The following is a 24,026-nucleotide window of genomic DNA, read 5'->3' as shown; positions in this document are numbered from 1 at the left end:
TGAGCTTTTTTAAAATAAATCACTACCATCCATGGGGGGGGGGGGGAGAGGAGATAATGTTTCAGGGGAGTTTTTAACACAGAACAGTGAGTGGTCCAGAGAAGTGAGGTGGTTATTTATCAGGTGGTTATTTATCACCCCACCCCACTTTCAGCGCACACAACACACCTTACATTGTCAAGTGTTAAATTGTGTAAAGCCTATATGGAAACTGTAAGTCTCCACATCTTGTAAGCCCCAGATATAACCTTCAAATGAGATTTTCAATAGCTGGTTGCCACGCAAACTTTATTTGTTGGGTAGAACATGTTGTCAGAAGCTGACATTTTAATTAGCTTTTTGTCATTGGTGATTTACAGCAGCCTCTGAATTCTTAACACAGTTTAGACCCGGCATGTCCAAAGTCCATTTTGGGGGACTAATCCGGCCCCTGTAGCAGTTTATTTCTTGGGGTAAAATCCTAAAAAAATAAAAAATCAACAACAGTTTCTAAAAAACAAAGCTCAACAACTTCGGGGTAAAATCCTCAAAAAAGTTCAATAATTTTGGTCAGCCCTTTGGTCAGCCCTCACAGCCCTTCACTTCATCAAATCTGGCCCTCTTTGAAAAAAGTTTGGACACCACTGGTTTAGACTGTGTGCGCTCTCTCTCTGTGTGTGTTTGTATTGTGTGATAGACTTTTGGGGCTATTGTGTGAATCAGTTAGTGCATTTAGAAGATTTGCCCAAGGATTTCTGATCGACCCAAGACCATGTTGTTCATTGTAAAGCAAAGCACCCTTCATCTCACCTCCTAAATTACATTGATATCTCAACATTTTATCTGTGGTGCTGAATGGGGAAATCGTAAATAGTTTGGATATACAAAATGTTGAATGCACCGTTAAATATTCAGTAACATAAATTAAGTTCAAAAGGTGTTAACATAAACTACAGCCAATGTGATACCCTTCAAATCAGACCCAGCCAGTGTGTTCAATGGTCAGGGATAGTGAGCGTTATAAGCTAACAATATTTTGGACGACACTACATTGGTTATCCCTGCCTTAGAGATATTATTCCTTCCTTCATTTGATCTCTCTCATTTTCTCGTCTGACATACCTGGTCACATAGAGGCCCCCATTAAACATACTAATTACTAATCATTTTTCAAATTACAGTAGATATAATGGCTACATGGCTGTAACAAGGAATTTGCACAGGCAACAACATGAATAGTTTAATGTCATACAAGTGTTCCCATGCTTCCAATATTCACCTTTCATAATTAGAGTTGCTCATCAATTTTGATGTCTGGTTCTTCACAAGAACAACTATTATCTAGCCAGAAGCTTACGTTTGAGGTTCCACCACAGTTCCTTTTAATTATTTTTAACACTTTGCAGGTTACAACAAAAGAGAGGACTGTGGTTATGGTTTTTAAAGCTATTTTATTCTCCGAACCCCTTTCAGTTTCATAGATTATGATACCTCTTGAGTATTTGAAGAACTGCCGCTTAAATAAGGTTTGCAAGAACTACAAGTCAGGTGGCTGTTACAAGAAGTTGTGTTGTATTCTGTGCGTTCCTATGCGCCAGGAGAACCAATAAATTTTGCCAACAGGTGTAATGGTTGTGGATAATCACTGTTAACTCTGGCCAGCTGGGCACTTTTCCAGAACTTAATAAGAAAAATTCCAGACTTGAGAACACACTCCATGCACTTTCGGAATTTTTGGCTGCAACTTGAAAACTTAAAATGTTCTGCGGACCAGCCTTTGCAAGAGATTTTAGTTTCTTCTAGAACACTGTTGTCATTTTCAGTAAACACACAGCCCTCTTCTGTCATTATTTGCTGCTTGAATACATTTGTGGAGTGACATATTATTTAAAGAGTGCTTTTTAAACTGGTCACAATTTAGAAATAATATAAAATGTTCCGGATGCTACATTTGCAAAAGAAAATATTGGACTGGTTTGATTTAGAAAAGTACAGCAGCAGCTTTTAACATGCTGGCTTAATTTGATTATTCATCTGAGTTGTTCCAATGAATGTAATGAGAACATAAAAGTCAAGAGTCAGTCAAAATGTCTTTACTATTTAAAAAAGAGGACACACACTTCAAGCTTTGACAGCTACTGCAATTTTATAGTTCATCTCAGAGCTGCAGCTACAGCAATCTTCCCAGCCTTTAACTCTTACTGGAAAGAGAGAGATGGGAAGGAAACCTGCTTAAATTTCTTAAATTTCCCTCCCCAATTTTGGAGCTGGCAGAGGAAGCAGGACCCATTATAGATGTTGCCAAGATAATCTCCCAACATATCTTCAGCTTCCATTCCGCAGAAATACTTTTTATCTTGCTCATTACTCTTGCTATGGCAAGTGTGACGAGTGTGATTTTTTTTGAATGTCGCCTCTCCCAAATCTGGATACAGTGGTACCTCGGGTTACAGACGCTTCAGGTTACAGACTCTGCTAACCCAGAAATAGTACCTCAGGTTAAGAACTTTGCTTCAGGATGAGAACAGAAATCGTGTGGTGGCGGCAGCGGGAGGCCCCATTAGCTAAAGTGGTACCTCAGGTTAAGAACAGTTTCAGGTTAAGAACGGACCTCCAGAATGAATTAAGTTCTTAACCCGAGGTACCACTGTATTATGTGTAAATGTGAGATTTGAGTACCAGACATATTGCTACTTCTGGTGAAGAGTGAGATGGCATTTCTCCAGTATGCATACAGAAATCAGCCAGAGTAGTTGTTGAACTTTACCTCAATGCTGAGAAGGTTCTCTCTCCTAAAATGGATGTTGCTGGCTGTTCAGAGTTCCAGCTAGCCGTTGCTTCACAGCAGGGCAATCCACCCTTTCCTGCTTCAGTTATTCTTTCAAACACTCTACATCAGTAGTTAATAATAATAATAATAATTAATTTATTACTTATACCCTGCCCATCTGGCTGGGCCTCCCCAGCCACTCTGGGCGACTTCCAACAGAATATTAAAAAGACAATCAAACATTAAAAACTTCACTAAACAGGGCTGCCTTCAGATGTCTTCTAAAAGTCTGATAGTTGTTTATGTCCTTGTCATCTGATGGGAGGGCGTTCCACAGTACTGGTGCCACCACAGAGAAGGCCCTCTGCCTGGATCCCTGTAACTTCACTTCTCACAGTGAGGGAACCTCCAGAAGGCCCTCAGAGTTAGACCTCAGTGTCTAGGCAGAACAATGGGGATGGAGATACTTCTTCTCCAATTGGTGATCCATGGACCCCTGGGATCTGCATCACCCACCCAGGGAGTCCATAGCACCATAATTACTAATTGGGAACCGCTGCTCTACATGGCAAAGCTACTGAATCTGCTTGGTCCTCACTGGACTTCATTTCATAGAATCAAAGAATTACATTTGGGCTGCATTTCATCGAATTTCGTTTGGGTTTTGCAATGTGAATTGGGTTTTGTTCCAAGCAGAAGAAAAAGCCAAGTCTACTGGGATATCAGACTCCTTGCATGATCCTAAGCAGCTCTTTGGATCTCAGCTGTAGTGTTTACTATATCAAAGAAGTCAGGTGACAGTGCCTGAGAGTTGCCCTGAAAAGAAACTCAGAGGTAGAAGAGAGACAAAGTCTTTGAGTTTCGGGGGGGGGGGGAGGGAGAGAGAAGGGAAACGAGTTCCAAATATTTGTGGAGCAGCTCTTGGAAAGATACCATACCAAGTTCTTCAGTGGCTACATAATCCTTTGCCCTCATGTTATCTAAGTGTGTGTATGTAGCAGGCTTTCAAACCAAATACTTTCTTTGATGTCCCTGAGTTAGTACTTAGGAAATTTTAAGGACTTAGTAGAAAATTGGGTGGTGGGAGTAACCCCGGTGAGCTTGAAGGCTTTGGGTTTTCAAAATACCAGTAAATAAAGGGAAGCACAGCATGCACCAATTGTTACCCTTCGTATTTTAGACATGGGTTTCTTTCCAAAAGGGAGATACCAAATATTGCAAGGTTGGTGACCAAACAAGAAATGGGGATATAGAAAGCTGCCTTATAGTGAGACAGAACATTGTTCTGTCATGCACAGTCTTGCTTATGCTGACTGGAAGTGGCCCAGACAAGAGGGAGAACAGAGAGGGAGGGACAGAATGAGGTGGCACACACACAGAGAGAGAGCAGTTCCTGTGGACAAGTGTCCTTTCACATGAAGAAGGTTCCTTATGTATGGTTTATTAATTGAGACCAAGAGTAGGTCTCAGACTCGGAGATCTCCCTCTGTGTCCTATGGTCACTATCCATAGAATGTGACACTTTGAAATCAGGTAGTGGGAGAAGAGCAATGGCAAACCTAGACAGCATCTTAAAAAACAGAGACATCGCCTTGCCGACAAAGACCCGTATGGTTAAAGCTATGGTTTTCCCAGTAGTGATGTATGGAAGTGAGAGCTGGACCATAAAGAAGGCTGATTGCCGAAGAATTGATGCTTTTGAATTATGGTGCTGGAGGAGACTCTTGAGAGTCCCATGGACTGCAAGAAGATCAAACCTCTCCATTCTTAAGGAAATCAGCCCTGAGTGCTCACTGGAAGGACAAATCCTGAAGATGCCTTCTAAAAGTCAGGTAGTTGTTTATTTTGTTGACATCTGATGGGAGGGTGTTCTGCAGGATGGGTTCCACTACCGAGAAGGCCCTCTGCCTGGTCCATGTAGCCACACTTCTTGCAGTGAGGGAATCACCAGAAGGCCCTCAGAGATGGACCTCAGTATCCGGGCTGAACGAAGGAGGTGGAGACGCTCCTTCAGGTATACTGGGCCAAGGCCATTTAGGGCTTTAAATGTCAGGACCAACACTTTGAATTGTGCTCGGAAACACACTGGGAGCCAATGTAGCTTTTTCAGGACCGGTGTTATGTGGTCTCGGCGGCCACTCCAGTCTAGTTGCCGCATTCTGGATTAGTTGTAGTTTCTGGATCACCTTCAAAGGTAGCCCCACACAGAGCGCATTACAGTAGTCCAAGCGGGAGATAACTGCGTACCAGATGGAGCTGGTAAACAGCTGCCCTGGACACAGAATTGACCTGCACCTACATAGATAGCTATGAGTCCTAAATGACTCCCAGGCTGCACATCTGTTCCTTCAGTGGCACAGTTACCCCATTCAGGACCAGATAATTCTCCACATCTGCCCACCCCCATAAACTTCAGCTATTTCAAAATGCAGTGACTTTTCTTTGTGGCAGTGCCTAGAATTTGGAACTCTCCCCTGCAGATGTGTGTCTATCAACTTTGTTTTAGCTTTTGCCATGCTGAAGGCATGGTCCTTTACCATGGTCTTTGAGAGGAAATATATTTTGTTCCAAGGGATACACTTCTCTTGCTGTATGCTGTTGTGTTCGATTAGGAACAGCCATACTTGTTTCACTTGTCTTATATTGTAACCTGCTGTGGGACTTTATGGTGAAGGGTAAGAAAGCTAACAAACAAACAAACAAAAGCATACTGGCCTGCCCCATGCAAAGTTTTGGATTAAAAACATCTATACATTTTTATCTCTATCAATTTTGTGGGTTACCTATTGAAAATAAAATAATGATGATGATGATGATGATGATGATGATGAATCCTGAAATAAAATAGGAGGCTGCAGTGGAACCTCCCCAACCTTAGTTGTAAATATCAGGGGATTATGTAAGGGGGGGGGGAGAATGTTTTAAAAGTTTTTGTACATGTTACTGCATTCTTATAATAATAATTTAAAAATGCTTTCAGATTAAGGTTCTTTCAAAAGCAAAGCACTTCTTAATGGTTTTTATGGAACAGTAGGGTTCTTTTTAACAGATGAAATAAAATAAAGAAATAATCTCGTTATAGCCTTATCCTTAAAGGCTTCACTATGAGACAGCAAATACTACTTATACATTATATTTATACTTGTTCTTTTTCACACAAAAGGGAATGTTGAAAAACCATTTGTTCGCCAGATTTATGGAGTGTTAGCCAATAAACTATGATTATTTTCAGCCTTTTGGAGAGACTGGGTTTTTTGTTGTGTTGTTGCGTTGTTCTCACAGCCAGAAGCAGTAAAGTAATAAATCATGCAATAATGTCATGGATAATTATCATGTTTCTTGGTGTGCTTTGAGCTGCAGGTGTGTTCAGCCGTACTATTTGGTGCATTTAAGCCACTTTATTTACAACCCAACGAAATGTTTTTGGAATGTTTCCTCATTTTCAGGAAGGATTTTTATTTGGTATAATACTTAACGAACATTTACCATCTGTTGTGAAGGCAAATATTCATTTCATTGTGCAGTTTAATGCTGATCTTCATTCATTAACTTCATATTTTAACTATGTTATTTCTAAGCTAAAGATCAGCAACAGATGTGGTTTCTACAAGTAGATGTCTGTAACGGTTATCTAGACGGTATATTTAATACTTCAAAAGTAAATAAGGGCTTGGAGCAGATTGATATCCCCTGCAATCAACTTCCCTTAATCAGCTCCCTTAAAATTACTGAGATTCTGTAAGAAATTGTATATTTTCCCTTCTGAACGAGACATCCTAGTTGGAGCAGCTGGATGGCTAAAATGACATTCTGGACCCCTTTTGCCCCACCCTACAACTAAGAGTAACATGAGGGTAAAATGCGGGCATTTTCCACCAGTCTAGAAACTAGCTATGTGTCCATATGCTTTCATGTCACCCTCCATATTTCCCAAGGATTTTGTGATCAGGAGTTATTTAAGATTTGCGTGTTCAGACCGAGAGACCTCCCCCCTAAATAAACACACATTTGACTCAAATTTTAGTTTTGGGTTTTGGCAGAATTTAGGCCACAACTTTATTGATTACAGAAAAGTGAGCATAGGCTCTGGTTCGACTAGTTCCCTGCCATGCAGGTAGCGCTGACCCAGGGCTCCAGCATAGGTCAGCCAAGAGTGAACACCTGAGGTAGGTGGAAAGCCCGGGAGAACAAGGCATGTTACGGTGTGCTACCAAACTACGGATACCCAACCTGTGTATGGCATTGGATGTTGCTACTGTGGTTATGGCTGTCTCAAGTTATGTAGCACACCTTCATGCAAATAAACCAACAGCACAGCTGAGTACCCACACAATTTAGTTTTCGGGCACCAACTATGCTGTGAAGTTAATAAATGGAGCAAAGTGTCGGTCTGAATTAAGGGAGGAAGAAACAAGTTATGCTTTACTCTTCCATGGGGTTGTGTGAGCATGCTTTGTGTCGTTTCTTGCCCTCGTGCACTCCAAGATTGCCACTTCCTTTTTAGTACAAAGCATACTGGCAAACTATGGCATTCTCTTACCTTTCAAAGTCAGCCGTGATTTACAATCCTGGCTTGGATAGCAATCCATAGTTTGTTGGTTTGGATATACAGTCACACCTCAGCTCCCGAACGCCTTGGGAGTCAAATGTTTCGGCTCCCGAATGATCGAAAACCGGAAGTGAGTGTTCCGGTTTTCGAATGTTCTTTCGGAAGCCGAACGTCCAATGGGGCTTCCATGGCTTCCAGTTGGCCGCAAGAGCTTCCCGCAGCCAATCAGAAGCCATGCTTTGGAAGTTGAATGTTTTTGGAAGTTGAACAGACTTCCAGAATGGATTCTGTTCGACTTCCGAGGTACTACTGTACCTGCAAATAATGGTTTTTGCTAAAGAGAAGTGACTCCCTTTGTGTTAGAGCATGGGGAGTGCTCAAGCATAAGCCATTTTCTTGTAGTGCTAAACCATAGTTTGGTTTTATGTCGGGGCTGAGTCTTATGGGATGTAGTGTTCCTACTAGACTAGTTTCACTTTCATTCTGTTTGGCTTTCATGATGAGTGTAATATCTTTTAAAGCCTGTTTACGTAAAGTCATTGTTTGCTCTTTCATCTGAACCATCTGTGATTTGCGCTTGCCTGCAAACCAGGATCAAACTGTAGTTTCCCTGTTCAGACAAAATGACAAACCATGGTTTCCTGAAAACTAGGACCAGAATTTACTGGTACGAGAGGACAAGGGAGCATTGGATGCCGTAGTCTCCTTGAGCCTTTTTCTTGTGTCTCAACACACTCTTGCTTTATTAGTCTAGGAAGGTTGTTCAAATTTTCCTTGTTGAATGTCAGCCAAGTCTCAACAGCGGCAGGCAACAGAGCCTCAGATCAACTCCCCAAGAGCCTTTGCTCTCTCATTTAGAGTTTCTTTGCCAAAAGGAACTGCACTGATAAAGTGTAGCATTCCAGAGGTCAGATTTTTTTTTTTAAAAAAAGAAAGCAACATTCTGCCTTCTGCAGAAACAATATGTACTCCCCTGTCCCAAAGCTAATCAGAATTTTATTGCCCAATGTGTTATTTTTTAATATAAAATTACTTTTATTGATATTATGCACATGCCTTTGTACTGGTTTTAATCTCAGCGAACATGGCATTTGGTAGAAAAGAGCACAGTAATGACTTTCCTTACATTCTGTTTTTAAGGGCTGCTTATGAAGAATGAAGTTATACAATGCATTAATAGTAAATTTGTGCTGTGGCTTCAACACTGGACCTACGTACCTGGGAGTAGTACTTCTGAATCAGGGGTGCCAACTTCAATAAAATATTGGGGGGGGGGGGAGTTAGCCCTGCCCTAGCATAATTGATCACATGATGCAGCGCACACACATTATTTGACTGAAAATGTCAATCAACTTGGGGGCGTCCATCAAATATTTTAGGGGGGGGCAAAGGGACCTCACCCCCTAGGAGTTGGCACCTATGTTCTGAATCTGTAGGATTGCACTGTGATAAAATGGCCTTTTGTCAGTGTGTACGTGTGGCCTGCCACTTTGTAGAAGACCGACTTGCTAGAGAAGTTTTCGTCCTTTTTAGGTTCAAAATCCCTTCGTTAGGTCACATTGCCAGCTGGGTCCGGGTGATGTCATTTGGCTCCAGTCTTCCATGTGGCAAGATTGCCGTTACTCTGAATTCAGCATGAGACGAAAATAAATTGACACTGAAATCATTAGTTTTACTTGTTTAAGGAAGTAAAATGCCTCTACATGTGTGTGTTTATCATGTAATTTAAACAGGAAGTCTCCCGGCTTGCCCATTTGTCCCTGTTATTTTTATTTCAGGCAGGAACTGTAAGTTGTGGAGACAGTGCAGGTCCTATCCTTGCATCACCATGAAAGGGATGCTCAAACTGTAGCAGTAACTGCCTCTTTGTAGACATTTTAACACCCTTTGCCATTTTTTAAAAAAATATCTGTTGCCAGGAGCTGCAGATGTTGGGGGATAAATTCCCATGAAAGGGTATGATTTAGCAGCCCAAAGCAACTTGCCTTTCGCAGCCAAAGTAATTAGATTGGCAGCTGAATTAAAAACCTACAGTGGCTCCTTTGTCTGAGGAGTTAGAGACGTTGATCACTGACGGTGGGCCAACGAAAGTGCAGCCAAGGAAATAATAGAGAACTTGACGATATTCATTTGAAAGATACTTTCATTTATTGTCATGCGTTGTTCACCTACACATGTGGTCCCTCCAGAAAATTATTTTATAGACCTGTGACCACCAGCAGCAACCTCTTCCATTTGTCCACATGACCAGTAGATTTGAGGATTATCGCTGCATGTACTCACCTCTCATCTGGACCCACATCTTTGCTTATTTAAACTCAAGTGGGATTCATTTTCACCCCTGTTTTAATTATTCTGCACATATAATTTCCTAGAATAATGTTAAGGAAATAGCCTATGTCTACGATACCCTCTAAATCAACCTTCCGTCATCCTTCAGATTAATATAATCAAATATTTTCGCTTTGTAAATCTCGTGAGATTATGTTGTGTTGGCAATTATACAATTACACGTCAGAGATGGATCCTCTCCCAGACAGGGGTCCACAATTTTTCTTTTTTCTTTTTAATAATTTTTATTAACCAACCAATCAAATCAAATCAAATTACATCACATAAATTCCAAATTACAAAGCCGAATTTTAAATTTTGTTGAGGGGACCCATATTTCAAGATCCGAAGGGGGATTCTGATCATCTTCTTGCTACTGCGTTAATGTCCATATCAGTCCAAACAAACTTCATAATTCTATCCAGTCTTATCTTGCTGTTTCCACATCTCATCTTGTTCGTATATTTTCTCTTTTTTCTTTATGATCTCTTCTGATAATCTCCTTAAGCCGATAAACACCAATAATAATCCTGTGTGAATTTTTCCGTTCATCCAATCCTCAAATCGAGATGGTTTCCATATATCATCGCATTCATAGATAACATCGCTCTTTCCATCATTAATCAGTAAGATTGTGGCTCATTTGGCTTGGCAGAGAGCAGCTGAACTCTCATAGTGGTGAGCAAAAATGAGGGACATGGTTTGTGAAGTGTTGTAACTGTGTTTATGTGGGGCTCGTGTTATTTCACAATTGCTCCAGTTTTCAGGTGTTTGGTGATTTGCCCTTCAGCTGACCAAAACAATACTACCAGATTAGTAGAACGTGGGTGGAGGTGTGGTCTAAACCACTGAGCCTCTTGGACTTGCCAAACAGAAGGTTGGTGGTTCGAATCCGTGCAATGGGGTGAGCTCCCGTTGCTCTCTCTCAGCTTCTGCCAACCTAGCAGTTCGAAAGCATGCCAGTGCAAGTAGATAAATAGATACCGCTGCAGTGGGAAGGTAAATGGTGTTTCCATGTACTCTGGGTTTCATCACAGTGTTCTGTTGTCCCAGAAGTGGTTTAGTCATGCTGGCCACATGACCTGGAAACCTGTCTGCAGACAAACGCCAGCTCTCTTACCCTCAAAAGCGAGACGAGCGCCACACCCCATAGCCACCTTTGACTTTACTTAACCATCTAGGGCTCCTTTACCTTTACCTACTACCACCAGATTCGTCCACAAGTAGACATGCTGAGCATGAAGATGGTTTGGAGCAGAACTGATGCAGCACGCAATAAAACAGCAGCAAAAACATAGCTGGGGAAGTCTAGAATAGTCATGACCTGGAGTGATTCAGAAGTTGTTGGGCTACAAATGCCATCATTGTTCAGAGTTTTTCTTACAATCAAACACTCTATAATTTTTTGTCCACTAGAAATTCCTAACCATCGGCCATGCTGACTGGGGTTGAAGGAAGTTGGAGACCCACAATTTAGGGAGATATCAGGACGGGGAAAGCTGGACTACAGCTTTCTCCTTCAAGTTGCAATTCTCACCACTGTTGCATCACCAGGCTGCCCTACTGCCATCCAGCTTACTTCCCTGTTTTGCATCAGTTTATGAAAATGGTCCCAAACTACACTACTCTCACTATTCTTACTCAGCTTGCAGATAAAAAATTACCGTATTTTTCGCTCTATAAGACGCACCAGACCATAAGACGCACCTAGTTTTTGGAGAAGGAAAAGAAGAAGAAAAATATTCTGAATCTCAGAAGCCAGGACAACAAGAGGGATCACTGCACAATGAAAGCAGTGATCCCTCTTGTTGTTCTGGCTTCTGGGATAGCTGCACAGCCTGCATTTGCTCCATAAGACGCACACACATTTCCCCTTACTTTTTAGGAGAGAAAAAGTGAGTCTTATAGAGCAAAAATACGGTAATAGCGATCTACATGGGGCTACCTTTGAAGGTGACTCGGGAACTACAACTATTCCAGAATGCAGCAGCTAGACTGGTGTCTGGGAGTGGCCACTGAGACCATATAACACCAGTCCTGAAAGACCTACATTGGCTTCCAGTACGTTCTGAGCACAATTCATTTTTTGTGTGCTGACCTTTAAAGCCCTAAATGGCCTTGGCCCAGTATACCTGAAGGAGCGTCTCCCCCCCCTCATTCAGCCCGGACACTGAGGTCCATCTCCGAGGGCCTTCTGGTGGTTCCCTCACTGCCAGACGTGAGGTTACAGGGAACCAGGCAAAGGGCCTTCTTGGTAGTGGCACCAGCCGTGTGGAACGCCTTCCCATCAAATGTCAAAGAAATAAAAAAATACCTGACTTTTAGAAGACATCTGAAGGCAGCCCTGTTTAGGGAAGTTTTTAATGTTTGATGTTCTTTTGTGTTTTTAATATTCTGTTGGGAGCTGCCCCCCCAAAATGAGGTGCTATGGGCCGGTGTGCCCTATAGGGCGAAAAATACGGTAAATAAATCATCATCATCATTATTGGATCCCTAGCTGGTAAGAGCTACTGTTACCATTTGGCATCATTGCCCAAAGTGATTCTATGTGACTTTAAAAGTCCTTAGAAGCTCAGGGCATATCTTGGAGAGCATTTCTCCCTGAATGAGTCTGCTCACCTTTCTAAATCAGTGGCCAAGATCATTTGAACCAGCATGGCCTTTACAGCTGTGTTCCTGAAACTCTGACCTGAGTTCTCTTTGAAGGTTCAACAATCCTCCTCTTGTCTTGACCTTTACAAAGAGATTGCAAAACTCACCCTTTTCTGGAAGGCTTGCGACTAAGTTGCTTTTTCAATTATTTAAATGAATACCGTGCTGCTGGATTTGTTTCTCATATTTGTTTCTTGTTTGTAGAATATACTGTTGGCTTTTCTGTTTTTTAAAATGGCTTTAGTTATTTTAAGTTACCCCAAGCTTTCTTTGGAAAAGTAGGACACAAGTGGACAAAATAAATAGAAATAGGGAGAGGGAGAGAAAGAGAGGGTATGACACAAGGATTTTTTGAGTGGGATAGATCAGCCATGGATGTATTCGGATTTCGGTCATTCCTTTGGCTCCAACCTCATACCCCTCGGAGTTCAGTATTAGAATGGTATTGGGACTGCTGTGCCCCCTCCTGCTCCCCAGTGCCTGCTGCAGGATCCATTGAAGTTTTTCATCCACATAATGTGGCAACTATCGTCCCTTTGTTTCGCCTAACTCAACCTGGGTAATGAAATGGAACTGCCGTGTCAAATTTGGCCATCAGCTCACTTTAACTGCCTAGCACCCTTCCCCAAAGGTCACCAGTTCATTTCACATACCTGTCTATGTGTGGATTTTTACGACCGGTGTATAAATCAACCAATGAAGGAGAGCAATGATATCCCACAATACTATCTTGCAGATAAAAGTCTGAGAAAGAAATTATCAGCAAGTTGCGTTTGGGGTCCTTTGTGGGTTTATTGCATCGATTGTTTAGCTCTGAAGGATCCTTTCTTGTGCCAGATTTTCGAAGAAGGTTATTGACATCCTGGTTACCGAGTTCCACAGTAGCTCTGGTCATTTGTGCTGCTGAAGACTACGTGTGGGGTTTTTTGTGCTGGCACACAGACTGATTTGTAATCATTTGGTGATGGAATATCATGGCTAGGCTTCCGATATCAGTAAAAGGGGCTTTGTATAGTTTACATGCTGAAAATCTTAAGAAGGAAATAATGAAGAATGTTGGGAAGAATGAATCTATTTGAATTGGATATATGCCTATGAGAATGAACTGGTGGTAGGAGTCGTGTTTGGCTACACTATGGGAATGACTTCAGCAAGGAGAAACTGGGATCAAAATGCTCTGCTAATAATAACACTTCCCATACTTTATTAGATTTTCAGGACATACACAGGTGACATTGTGGTCTAAACCACAGAGCTTCTTGGGCTTGCTAACCAGAAGGTTGGCGGTTCGAATCCCTGCAACGCGGTGAGCTCCCGTTGCTTTGTCCCAGCGCCTGCCAACCTAGCATTTGAAAAGCATGCCAGTGTAACTAGATAAATAGGTACCACTGCGGTGGGAAGGTAAACAGTGTTTCCATGCGCTCTGGTTTCCATAATGGTGTTCTTTTGTGCCAGAAGCGGTTTAGTCATGCTGGCCACATGACGTGGAAAGCTGTCTGTGGACAAATGCTGGCTCCTTCAGCCTGAAAGCAAGATGAGTGCCACACCCCATATTCAATTTTGACTGGGCTTAACCGTCCAGGAGTCCTTTACCTTTACATTTTACCTGCCAAATTAGGAAAGTTCATGATTCCATTGTGGGATAAGCAATGACTTTTTCTGGCATGGTAGTTGAGTCAGATCTTGGTAAGGATTTGGACCATATTAATTCACTGCATGGCTATTTTTGAGTTGTTGACTGGACCCTGGGCATATGGAACTTTCTAACCAGGTGCAAATGAGGAAGTGTATTTTGTTTGTGGGTTCAAAAGCAAAAGTGTGGGGATAAACTCGAGCAACCTTGACCTTTGTAGAGTAGGCTAGTTTCTTTGCACTCATACACCCTGCTCTGTCCTCCTTCCAGACAAGGAAGAGGCATCATTCAAGGACACATTCCAGTCAGAAAAAAACACTCAGAATGTGAAGCTTGGTCAATGAGGTGTGTGGCATGGGGGACATTCCAAGGGCTGCATCGAGGAGTGTAGAAGGCACATTTGGCCCCTGAATCTGAGATTTCCCACCTTTGTTGAAGAGATAGGATGTGCCAGTGTTATTTTCATCTGCTCAAAGAGGATCACAGATTAAGATGCCGGAATTGGAAAGGAAAATAAAAACCTGTGAGAGGAGTACTGGTAACAGTAGAAAGAAAAGGATTCACGGGTAGTTATTGAAACATCTACAAATACTTTAAATGTTACACTGCTGCTGTGAAAGGAAAGGAGTATCTGTTGGGCCAGGTGGTTCATTGGTGGTTTTTTACAAAATGTACAGGCAAAGCCTCATGGTTTTTATTACACACAGTCCAAAGTCTGGCATTGCATTGACTTCCAATTTGAAAATGTCTGGTCTAAAATTTAAAAGAGGAGAGATTTTTTTGAAGGTGACTTTTCTAGGTCAGGGTTTTTTCCCCCTAAAAGTAAATTTTAAAGGGAAAAGTTTGTAATGACATGTCTGCCTGTGATGTGTAATTTACATAATGTAAAGAGGATCTTATAAATTTAATGCAGCTTATTCATACAGATTTTTGTTGGTTTTTAAAAACTTTCTGTGGCTTGTAATTATCCACTGATAAGGCACATATGGGGATAGATGTTTTTGCCAGAAATAAACACACTGAGCTCAAGAAGGAATATCACAAAGCTATTATTAAAGTTCCTCTTTTTAAAAAAAATATGAGCAAATGCTTTTGTCTCTTTCCATCTTGATTTGAGGGATTGAGAAATCAGGAAGGAATGCAGGATGGTGGGAGCTGGGAAATGAGATAGCCTCCCTGTGTCTGGTCATCAATTTACTTCTCCTGTTTCCCTGTCTCCAGGATTCCTCTAAATAGCTAAAGAATTGGAAAAAAAGGGAAAGGAATTTGAATTTTCTCTAAGCAAAAAATATATCTGTTTTTCATTGTGTGTGAGTGTGTGTGTTTGTGTTTATATGAACAAATTGAGGATTATATTTAGGAATTATAGTTTGGGTGTGTACACTGTCAATTCCTGATACAGTGGTACCTCGGGTTACATATGCTTCAGGTTACATACGCTTCAGGTTACAGACTCCGCTAACCCAGAAATAGTGCTTCAGGTTAAGAACTTTGCTTCAGAATGAGAACAGATTTTGTGCTCTGGTGGCGTGGTGGCAGCGGGAGGCCCCATTAGCTAAAGTGGTGCTTCAGGTTAAGAACAGTTTCAGGTTAAGAACGGACCTCCGGAACCAATTAAGTACTTAACCTGAGGTACCACTGTAATTTTCTAAATGTCACTTTTCTGTAGCCAATAAATTCTGTACAAATGAAGGAACCGTTGGCCAGTGTACTTCAAGAGCAGCCCGTCAATTTTGTTGCATGTTCCGCTCAGATGGTGGATAGGAATAACCCTGAGATCCCCTGCACCAGTGTTCCTTTTCTTCATTCCCCCTTTATAGATAGGAGTTAAATAAGAAGGCTCTAAAATTAATTAAAGAAGCATTCTTTCCATATCCAGATTGCAGTCCCATGACATAACCGTTTCTTGGAGCTTACCTTTTGTATGTGCAGTTCCTAGTGTATTATTTCCAAAGAATGTCTTGCGGTATTGATGACGACACAGGCAGGTAGACAACAATCCACAGTTAGATTATAGGAGGATTACAGAAGCAGAGAGTTACAAAAGTTCTCTGTTTTGTATTTTGTTCTTTGCCCTTGAACTTGGTGCAAGACTTATGGAAGATTAGGGGGGAAAGGCATAAGGAACCACCACAATCTCTTCAAGTAAAGACCTGTATGTGCATCAAACAATTCTTCTGCAAACATGTTTTGGGTAGTTCAAAAATACTGGTCACTCCAAGGCCCCTTTCTAGAAGAAATCCAAAGCACAATCAAATACTGTGTCCTTTTTTTCTGACTCCAGGAACATATAGTTCCACTTCCCTTTGGAAGTGAGAAGGAAGGAAAAGTCACATACCGTATTTTTTGCACCATAACACTCACTTTTTTCCTCCTAGAAAATAAGGGGAAATGTCTGTGCGTGTTATGGAGGAAATGCCTACGGGTGGCATGCCTACAGATTTTCCTCCTCTAAAAACTACGTGCGTGTTATGGTCAGGTGTGTGTTATAGAGCGAAAAATACGGTATGTTGGAATAGCAGGGGCATTTTACCAGACACATACTTCAGCATTTCTGTTCTATTTACCTGTTCTTGGAAATAAATCTTAATGCTCTGGTGTGAAATGACTGTCATCAATAAAAGCTAAGATCTGATCTCCCGGGAAGACGATGGATATAAATTTGGATGTGCATTTTTGTAGTTTACCGAATTTGCAAGTCAAAATAACATCCTAGTGAGAGAGGAAAAAGATAGGCTGAATATTTGAACTAGATTTTGTGTTAAGTGCTTTGTATTTTTGTTTATTTATTTAGGCGAAATGGAAATACCGGATTCTGATGATCCTTTAAGCCAAATGGATGGACATGACAGACCAGTTCCAACACACAAAGGTAATAAGAGTTTATTCAAATACTAGCCTTATCAAAACCTGACAGCCAAAGGATTTGTTTTATGATCTACTCCCCCCCCCCCTTGAAAAAACGCTTATGTTCCTGTGGAGATGGCAGTATTGAGTCAGTGGCTCATGTGCACTCTTTATAAAGATTTGAGGAGTGAAGTTATCACCCCTCTACTGTTGTCCATATTGGGTCACTCAACCATTGCTACTGTGTCCTTCCTTCTAGCAGATCAAGATGATCAGGTGACTGCAAAAACTGCAAGGTTTTTAGCTAAGGCAAGAGGCTTGGTGGTTTAGACGACAGCGCCACCAGCTTCCTGAATAAACAAGCACACAATCACTGATAGGTCCACCTGCCATTGTGAGGCTCAAAGCAATGAAGAGGATGCCTCCCCAGCTGTTGCCATTGGCTGTGGGTTTCTTGTGATGTGATGTCACAAACGCACTTGGCAACTGAGTGAATATAAAGGCAGGCCAAGGGGAAAGCCCTTTTCTATTTCCAGCAGGACACACCTTGCAATGGATGTGACATTCAGCACTGCCCAGGTTTCTTCCACTTGGAGGAGGCAAACTGGTGATTGGAAGGAGGCAATCCTCTGGCAGTGGGATGCTAGGGAGCAATAATAAGGCAAGTTTGCTTGCTTGTGGGCTGCTGGTATCCGTGGTTGGAAGCTGGCAGATGTTGGTGGATGCTACAAGTGGCTAAAGAATCAGGAAGCTCCTGCAGCCAATCGGAAGCCATGTCAGATGTTTGGGTTCCAAAGAATGTTCACAAACCGGAATGCTCACTTCCACGTTTGCGGCATTCCGGAGCCAAAACATTCGACTTCAAAGTTTTGTACCTTTTTGTACCTTTTTGAGCAAAGATTTGTACCTTTTTGAGCAAAGATCTGCAGTGCAGAATTTGGAGAAGTGCCAGAACTGAAGGACAACTGAATTCTGATTTGACTATAATCCTGGGAAGTGTGAATCACGCTGGTTTGCTTTAAAATAATGAGCCAAATGTATCCCTGGAACCAGCAAGTTCCCTTGCCAAAATTCCTCAAGGTTTGCTGCGATTGCTGAATTTCCTGTGTTTTGTGCAAAATTGTCCAACATTTTCATCAGCGCTTTTGCCTCCAGCAGTTGTCTCGTATGCTATCCCTCCTTCAGCCAATGGACCTAAATCAGTTACCTTCTCTTCTGCTTTGTGCCTCGTGTCTACTCAATGTCACTGATCAAGAAATGAGCTGGGGGAAATTGAAAGATATTTTTATATAGACATTCTTTGCACACCCAAATCTCTGTCTGCTATTTCTTTTTTTTTTTCTTTTTTGAGGGAGTGGGGCAAAGTGAATTATACCTAAATATCCCGAGTAGCGTTGGGCATGAAGGAATGAAGTGATCTGTTAGGAAATGTTTCCAACAAGAAAGCCTTCTCTAAAATTTGGTTTAATTTACTCTGCCGTGATTTGAGTTTAATTTACTAGAACTTCAGATACTCTAGCGTATGCTTACTTATCTTTAAACATCTGAGAGTTGAATAAGTGAACCTTATGTTCCTAATGCTACCGCTGACATGCACTCTGCGTCGCTCCAGCATCTCAGAACAGAACACCCTTTTAAAAACAACTTTTTGATTACCGCAGGCCTTTTCCTTTACAAGCTTTTTCATAGCACGAATTGCAATTTGGAATGTTATACTGTGGAACATTCTAATAATTGCGCTTGGCTCTCTGCCAGACTGCATGCTTTCTGGCTGCGTAACACACACCTATCCTGTTTGAATCAACCTGTCGAGCAGCTGATGCGCAGTGGAACTAAAATATGGTGCATTCATTTTAAGGCAGTCTTCATTTTAGCTGAACATGGATGTGTTTAATTCCAGTCCTGTTTCTCCTTATTTTGCAAGCTGCTCGTTGTTGTTGTTGTTGTTGGGGGTTTGGGGGGGGGGAAATTGGTTTGCTTCCTTTGGATAGCTGTGTTATAAAATGCAAATCCATGTGTTGTATTTGAAACAGCTACATTAGATACACATTTGGGCACTTGCTGTGGTTTACGGTACTTGATGGATTTTGTATCTTGCTTTTGTGGAAGCAGCTATTAATATGTAAACAGCCTGTAAATGCAAAGGGTAGTTTGTCAAGTTTTTATAACAGCACGAGAAACAGAAAGCAAAGCCAAACGCATCTGACTGTGGAAATAAGTTCTTGAGAGAATTGTTCAGTACAGCGGGGGAAGCATGCTAGTATCATCATGAACTGTGAGACTTTGGAAATGTCTCTGAAGAATGGAAGGGACACCAAACTAAATGCAGTCTGCCTGCCCAACAGCTTAAGACCATCATAGAATTATATAGCTGGGAGAGACCTCAAGGACCGTCTAATCCCGTGGTTCCCAACATGGGGCACATGCCCCACGGGGGGGGGGGGGAGCAATTGATTTTTAAGGGGGCAATTCAAGAGTGAGTTTTTTATATATAATTTTTATTAGTTTTTGTAACATATCACTTTCAACAGTAATTAAACATACTTTTACATCTTATTCAAATTTTTGACTTCCTGTCTGAAAATTTTCCAATCTTATCTCTCAGTATGCATTTCTTATCTTCCCTATTACATTTCAAACTCATAACCAATATCTCTATCTTTTTCTACTTTGTAACACTTTGTATATTTCTCCTTACAAAACTTCTTGTAGTCCTACTAGCGTAATTTGTTGATTACAGTTGCTCTTCAAATAATTCATATATTTCTTCCAATCTTCTGTAAATCTCTGGTCCCGCAGGTTTCTAATCCTTTCTGTCATTTTGTCCAATTCTGCATAGTCCATTAATTTCGTCTGCCATTCTTCTTTCGTCGGAATTTCTTCTTGTTTCCATTTCTGGGCTAACAATACTCTTGCCGCAGTTGGTGCATATAAAAACTATTTAACATCTTGCCTATTAATGTCCTGACCTATAATACCAATTCGAGAATGAGTTATTAACAGTGAACAGCCTTTTAGGCTTCCTCCACGTGAATAGGAGTTCACTTTTTGAATAATAAGAATTTTATGTCATGAAGTAGGGGGCATCAGGATTTTAGGATTTTGGGGTGCATGGCCAAAAAAAAGGTTGGGAACCACCGATCTAATCCAAACCCTGGCAATGCTGGAATCTCAACTAAAGCATCTGTGATAGCTAACAATCCAACCTCTGCTTTAAAACTTCCAACAAAATTCCAACAAAAATTGTGCCTTGATAATAATCCGGGCATGGGGAACTGGATTCAGCTGGTAGGCCAATTCCTTTTTCACAACTGCCACCCTGGCCTGGTTAATCACTGGCCATCACAATGATGCCAGGTGACCTGTTTTTGCCTGCACAGACAGAGCTTGATTAGCTCCATGCACTGTGCTTTGCAAGCCCCGACAATCAGCTTGGCAGCTGCTAACTATCAGGTCATCATCAAAGCCTGGAACCCCCAATCGGCCCAGTGGCATCTCTACTTCCTCTACTCAGGTGGTCCACAGCCTTGTGGTCAAATATGGAAGCCTGGTGGGCCTAATCTGGCCTGTGAGCCACAATATTCCCACCCTTGTTCTAGGCCTTGACAGTCATCACGTGTGTGATATCGTTGCTGAGTCCTTACTTGCTTGTCCCTCTGTTGCTCTTATTACCTGCACAGTGAATTATGTATGGTGATCGAAGCCCTACAATGACACCTTCTAGGAAGAGAGGATAAGCTGAAATCAGAAGAAATAGGGTTTTTTCGGTGTTGGCTAGTGTTGTGGAGGGTGGCACTGTGGTCTAAACTACTGAGCTTCCTGGGCTTGCCGATTAGAAGGTTGGCAGTTCGAATCCCCACGATGGGGTGAGCTCCTGTTGCTCTGTCCCAGCTCCTGCCAACCTAGCAATTCGAAGCACACCAGTACAACTAGATAAATAGGTAGTGCTGTGGCAGGAAGGTAAACGGCATTTCCATGCGCTCTGGTTTCTGTCGCGGTGTCCCATTTTGCCAGAAGCTACTGTTAGGTCCATCATGAGACGTCCGCCAGCTTCCAATCACAGATACCAGCAGCCTTCAAGCAAGCAAAGTTGCCTTATTATCACTCCCTAGCATCCCACTGCTAGAGGATTGCCTCCTTCCATTCATCAGTTTGCCTCCTCCCAGTGGAAGAAGCCTGGGCAGTGCTGAATGTCACATCAATTGCCAGGTGTGTCCTGCTGGAAATAAAAAAGGGTTTCCCCCTTGGCCTGCCTGTATATCCACTCAATTGCCAAGTGCTTTTGTGACATCAGAAGAAACCCACAGCCAATGGCAACAGCTGGGGAGGCATCATCTTCATTGCTTTGAGCCTCACAATGGCAGATGGACCTATCAGTGATTGTGTGCTTGTTTATTCAGGAAGTGGGTGGTGCTGTGGTCTAAACTACCAAGCCTTTTGGGCTTCCCAATAAGGAGGTTGGTGGTTTGAATCCCCACGACCGAGTGAGCTCCCGTTCCTCTCTCCCAGCTCTTGCCAACCTAGCAGTTTGAAAGCACGCCAGTGGAAGTAGATAAATAGATACTGGTGTGGCAGGAAGGTAATCTGTGTTTCCGTGTGCTCTGGTTTCCATCATGGTGTTCTGTTGTGCCAGAAGTGGTTTTGTCATGCTGGCCACATGACCCAAAAAGCTGTCTGTGGACAAATGCTAGCTCCCTCGGCCTGAAAAGCGAGATGAGTTCCGCAACTGTCCAGGGTTCCTTTAATATGCTGAACCCCCTCCTTTTTATCAATTAGGTGGGCTGTAATAACTTTTTAAAGGCTGTTTTTAATGAGGGTGTATAAGAGATAGGGCCCTCTATTTTTTAATGCGATGTCCATTACTAGAAAAGGAGCAGGTAACAATAGGCAAAAGCAAGCCAAATAAGTGGTAGTTAAATTATATCCATTGCAGGCTCTAGCCTTGCCATGATATCTCAAACTGCTGCAAAAAAATATTGAGAACTGTTAGTGATTGTTGCACCATTTCAAAGGCAGGTGCAACAGTGTTCTGTGAGTGGGAAGAATTTACTTTACTGCCTCAAAAAAAATATAAAAGGCAGGGTGTTATGTGTTATGAGCAAATTCATTCACAAAACTGAATAAAAATGTTAAAACAATAATTTGAAGCAAACTTTTTTTTACTAGAAATGATTTGAACTATATGTCTACTTAAGTCTTGTTATTTCATTTTATTGCTTAATTTTGTGTTTGTTAATAGGAAGTAACAGAATATTGTAAGTAACCATTTTTTGTTGAAGAGCATGTCTTGAGCATGCTGATTTTAAGCTGAAACTACCAGTTTCCTAATTATTCCAACTCTGTCATGATTCGTTGAAGTGAGGCATGAGGATTTCTGATCAAGTGACAAATCAAATCAGAGTACATATTGAGAAAACTTTTTGGTTGAACTTGTTTCTACAGAAGTAAAGAACTGTCAACCCAGGTCTCAGATCATCATGTCTCTTATCTGCACAGATAATGCTTAATTTTAAAAACCACAGACCTGAAATGATTTTCTAAAACTGTTCATAAATAAGTGCCCCCAGGCAGTTGCTTATCCCAGCTCAGCTTTGATCTCTTTTTGATCTCTCCCCTTTTCAGGCTACTTTTTGACCTTTTTGGAACCAGTAAACAATATCACCATAGTCCAGGGCCAGACGGCCATTCTCCACTGCAAAGTCGCAGGAAATCCATCACCAAATGTCAGATGGCTAAAAAACGATGCGCCCGTGGTTCAAGAACCAAGAAGGATCACCATAAGGAAAACAGACTATGGCTCACGACTTCGAATCCAAGATCTTGACACCACCGACACGGGGTATTATCAATGCGTGGCCACAAATGGGATGAAGACGATCACTGCAACAGGAGTTCTGTTTGTAAGGCTGGGTGAGTCACTTTGTTTTAAACTGTGGCTTTTATAGCTAGGTTTATTGCTTTATAGACTAGCTCCTAGTTTTCACAATCACAAAATGAGAAATTAATTCACTGGGTCCCCCCCCCTTTTAGAAAATAAATTGCAACATGAAAGAAAATCAATAAAGTCCTTGCCCGAGGCGTCCTCCTCAGCACAGAACGTCTGGGTTGAACCTGATACCATTTACTAGTAATAAAAGAAAGTAGATACAGATGGAATGGTCTGTAAATATGAAGTTCAGAGAACAGCACAAACGTGAATTAAGGTTTAGTCGAAGGCACAGAGAGGCAAACTTCCATTACTTCACATTTCACAGTACTGCTTGAACTCATTCTGTTCTCACTGGCCAGAAGAATTAAGTAGCTGTTCCCCATCTGGTATTCATAGCTTTGGCCCCAATCTTTGCACATGATGCCTGTGGCAGCTAGCAGCTGACAGTTTGCTAAAAATCAACACGTGTCTTTTACTGTACGAAGGATATCCCCAAAACTGTATTGACTGAAGTAATAAGTTGCACACTGGGTTTTGTATTGGGGTATGGACCAGTTTGAAGTCTTTGTTGTAATGGCACTAACTATGCAGGATGCTGTATCCTCTATGCATATTTGTTATAATAATTGCAACAGGTTACTTAAATATATAATAATAATAATAAGAAGAAGAACAATAAATTGAATTTATATACCGCTGTGGCAATCACTCAGGGTCCCCAGACGTTTCACCGTCTATTGATCCCTGTGCCACCACTTTATTTCTCGCTGCCCCCACCCAGGTACACCCCCTACCTGGTACAATACTGAGTCCAGTCAGGGTTAAATTGGAACATAAACTTCTGTTTATTTATTGCAGTTTAACAAGCGTGTGGTTTCATAAACGGTATCGGTGAATTACAATCATGGGGTACCTATCCAGATCTATAACTTCTGCTACCTGCTCTCACCTCTCAGATATTTACTTGTCTTCCTAGCCCCTAACTGTTCCTGACACAGCTTATTTCGCTACCCTAACTCAACCTCCCCACAGACTCTATCGCTATTCACTCCCACTCCAACCAGCCACCCAACTCTCAACAAACAGCCCTCCCTTTGCCCCTCCCAGAGCTGGTTTTATAGTCCCTCTGACTCCACCCCCTGGGTCCTGATTGGGTAACCTGTTTAACTATTTCACCTCCAGCACTCTCATATGTTAACATCACAACCGCCCTATATCTGGGGGTCTCAGGGCAGTTCACAGAATAAAATCAAGATCTAAAACCACAAAATACATAATAAAAATAAAAACAACAACCCAATAGCCCCCCACCCCCCAAAAAAAACAGTTTAAAAGG

The 24,026-nt window shown here is 41.8% G+C and overlaps 1 protein-coding gene across 3 annotated transcripts in view; it reads left to right on the top strand.

The window, feature by feature from the left end:
* The window catches only part of ROR2 (receptor tyrosine kinase like orphan receptor 2), a 157,985-nt gene that overhangs the window by 95,290 nt on the left and 38,669 nt on the right, over nt 1–24,026 (top strand). For 2 of the 3 annotated variants that reach the window (XM_083701948.1, XM_083701947.1), the window contains exons 2-3: nt 16,709–16,786; nt 22,384–22,671. In XM_083701948.1, the coding sequence (XP_083558074.1) occupies nt 16,709–16,786; nt 22,384–22,671 (366 nt within the window). Of the gene's footprint in view, nt 1–16,708; nt 16,787–21,206; nt 21,341–22,383; nt 22,672–24,026 lie in introns of those variants that run through there. The other variant, XM_083701949.1, reaches the window with a different exon arrangement.

The sequence above is a fragment of the Podarcis gaigeae genome, assembly GCF_964106915.1.
Source record: "Podarcis gaigeae genome assembly, chromosome: 11".
NCBI lineage: Eukaryota > Metazoa > Chordata > Lepidosauria > Squamata > Lacertidae > Podarcis > Podarcis gaigeae.
This window is presented reverse-complemented; position numbering and strand designations above follow the sequence as displayed.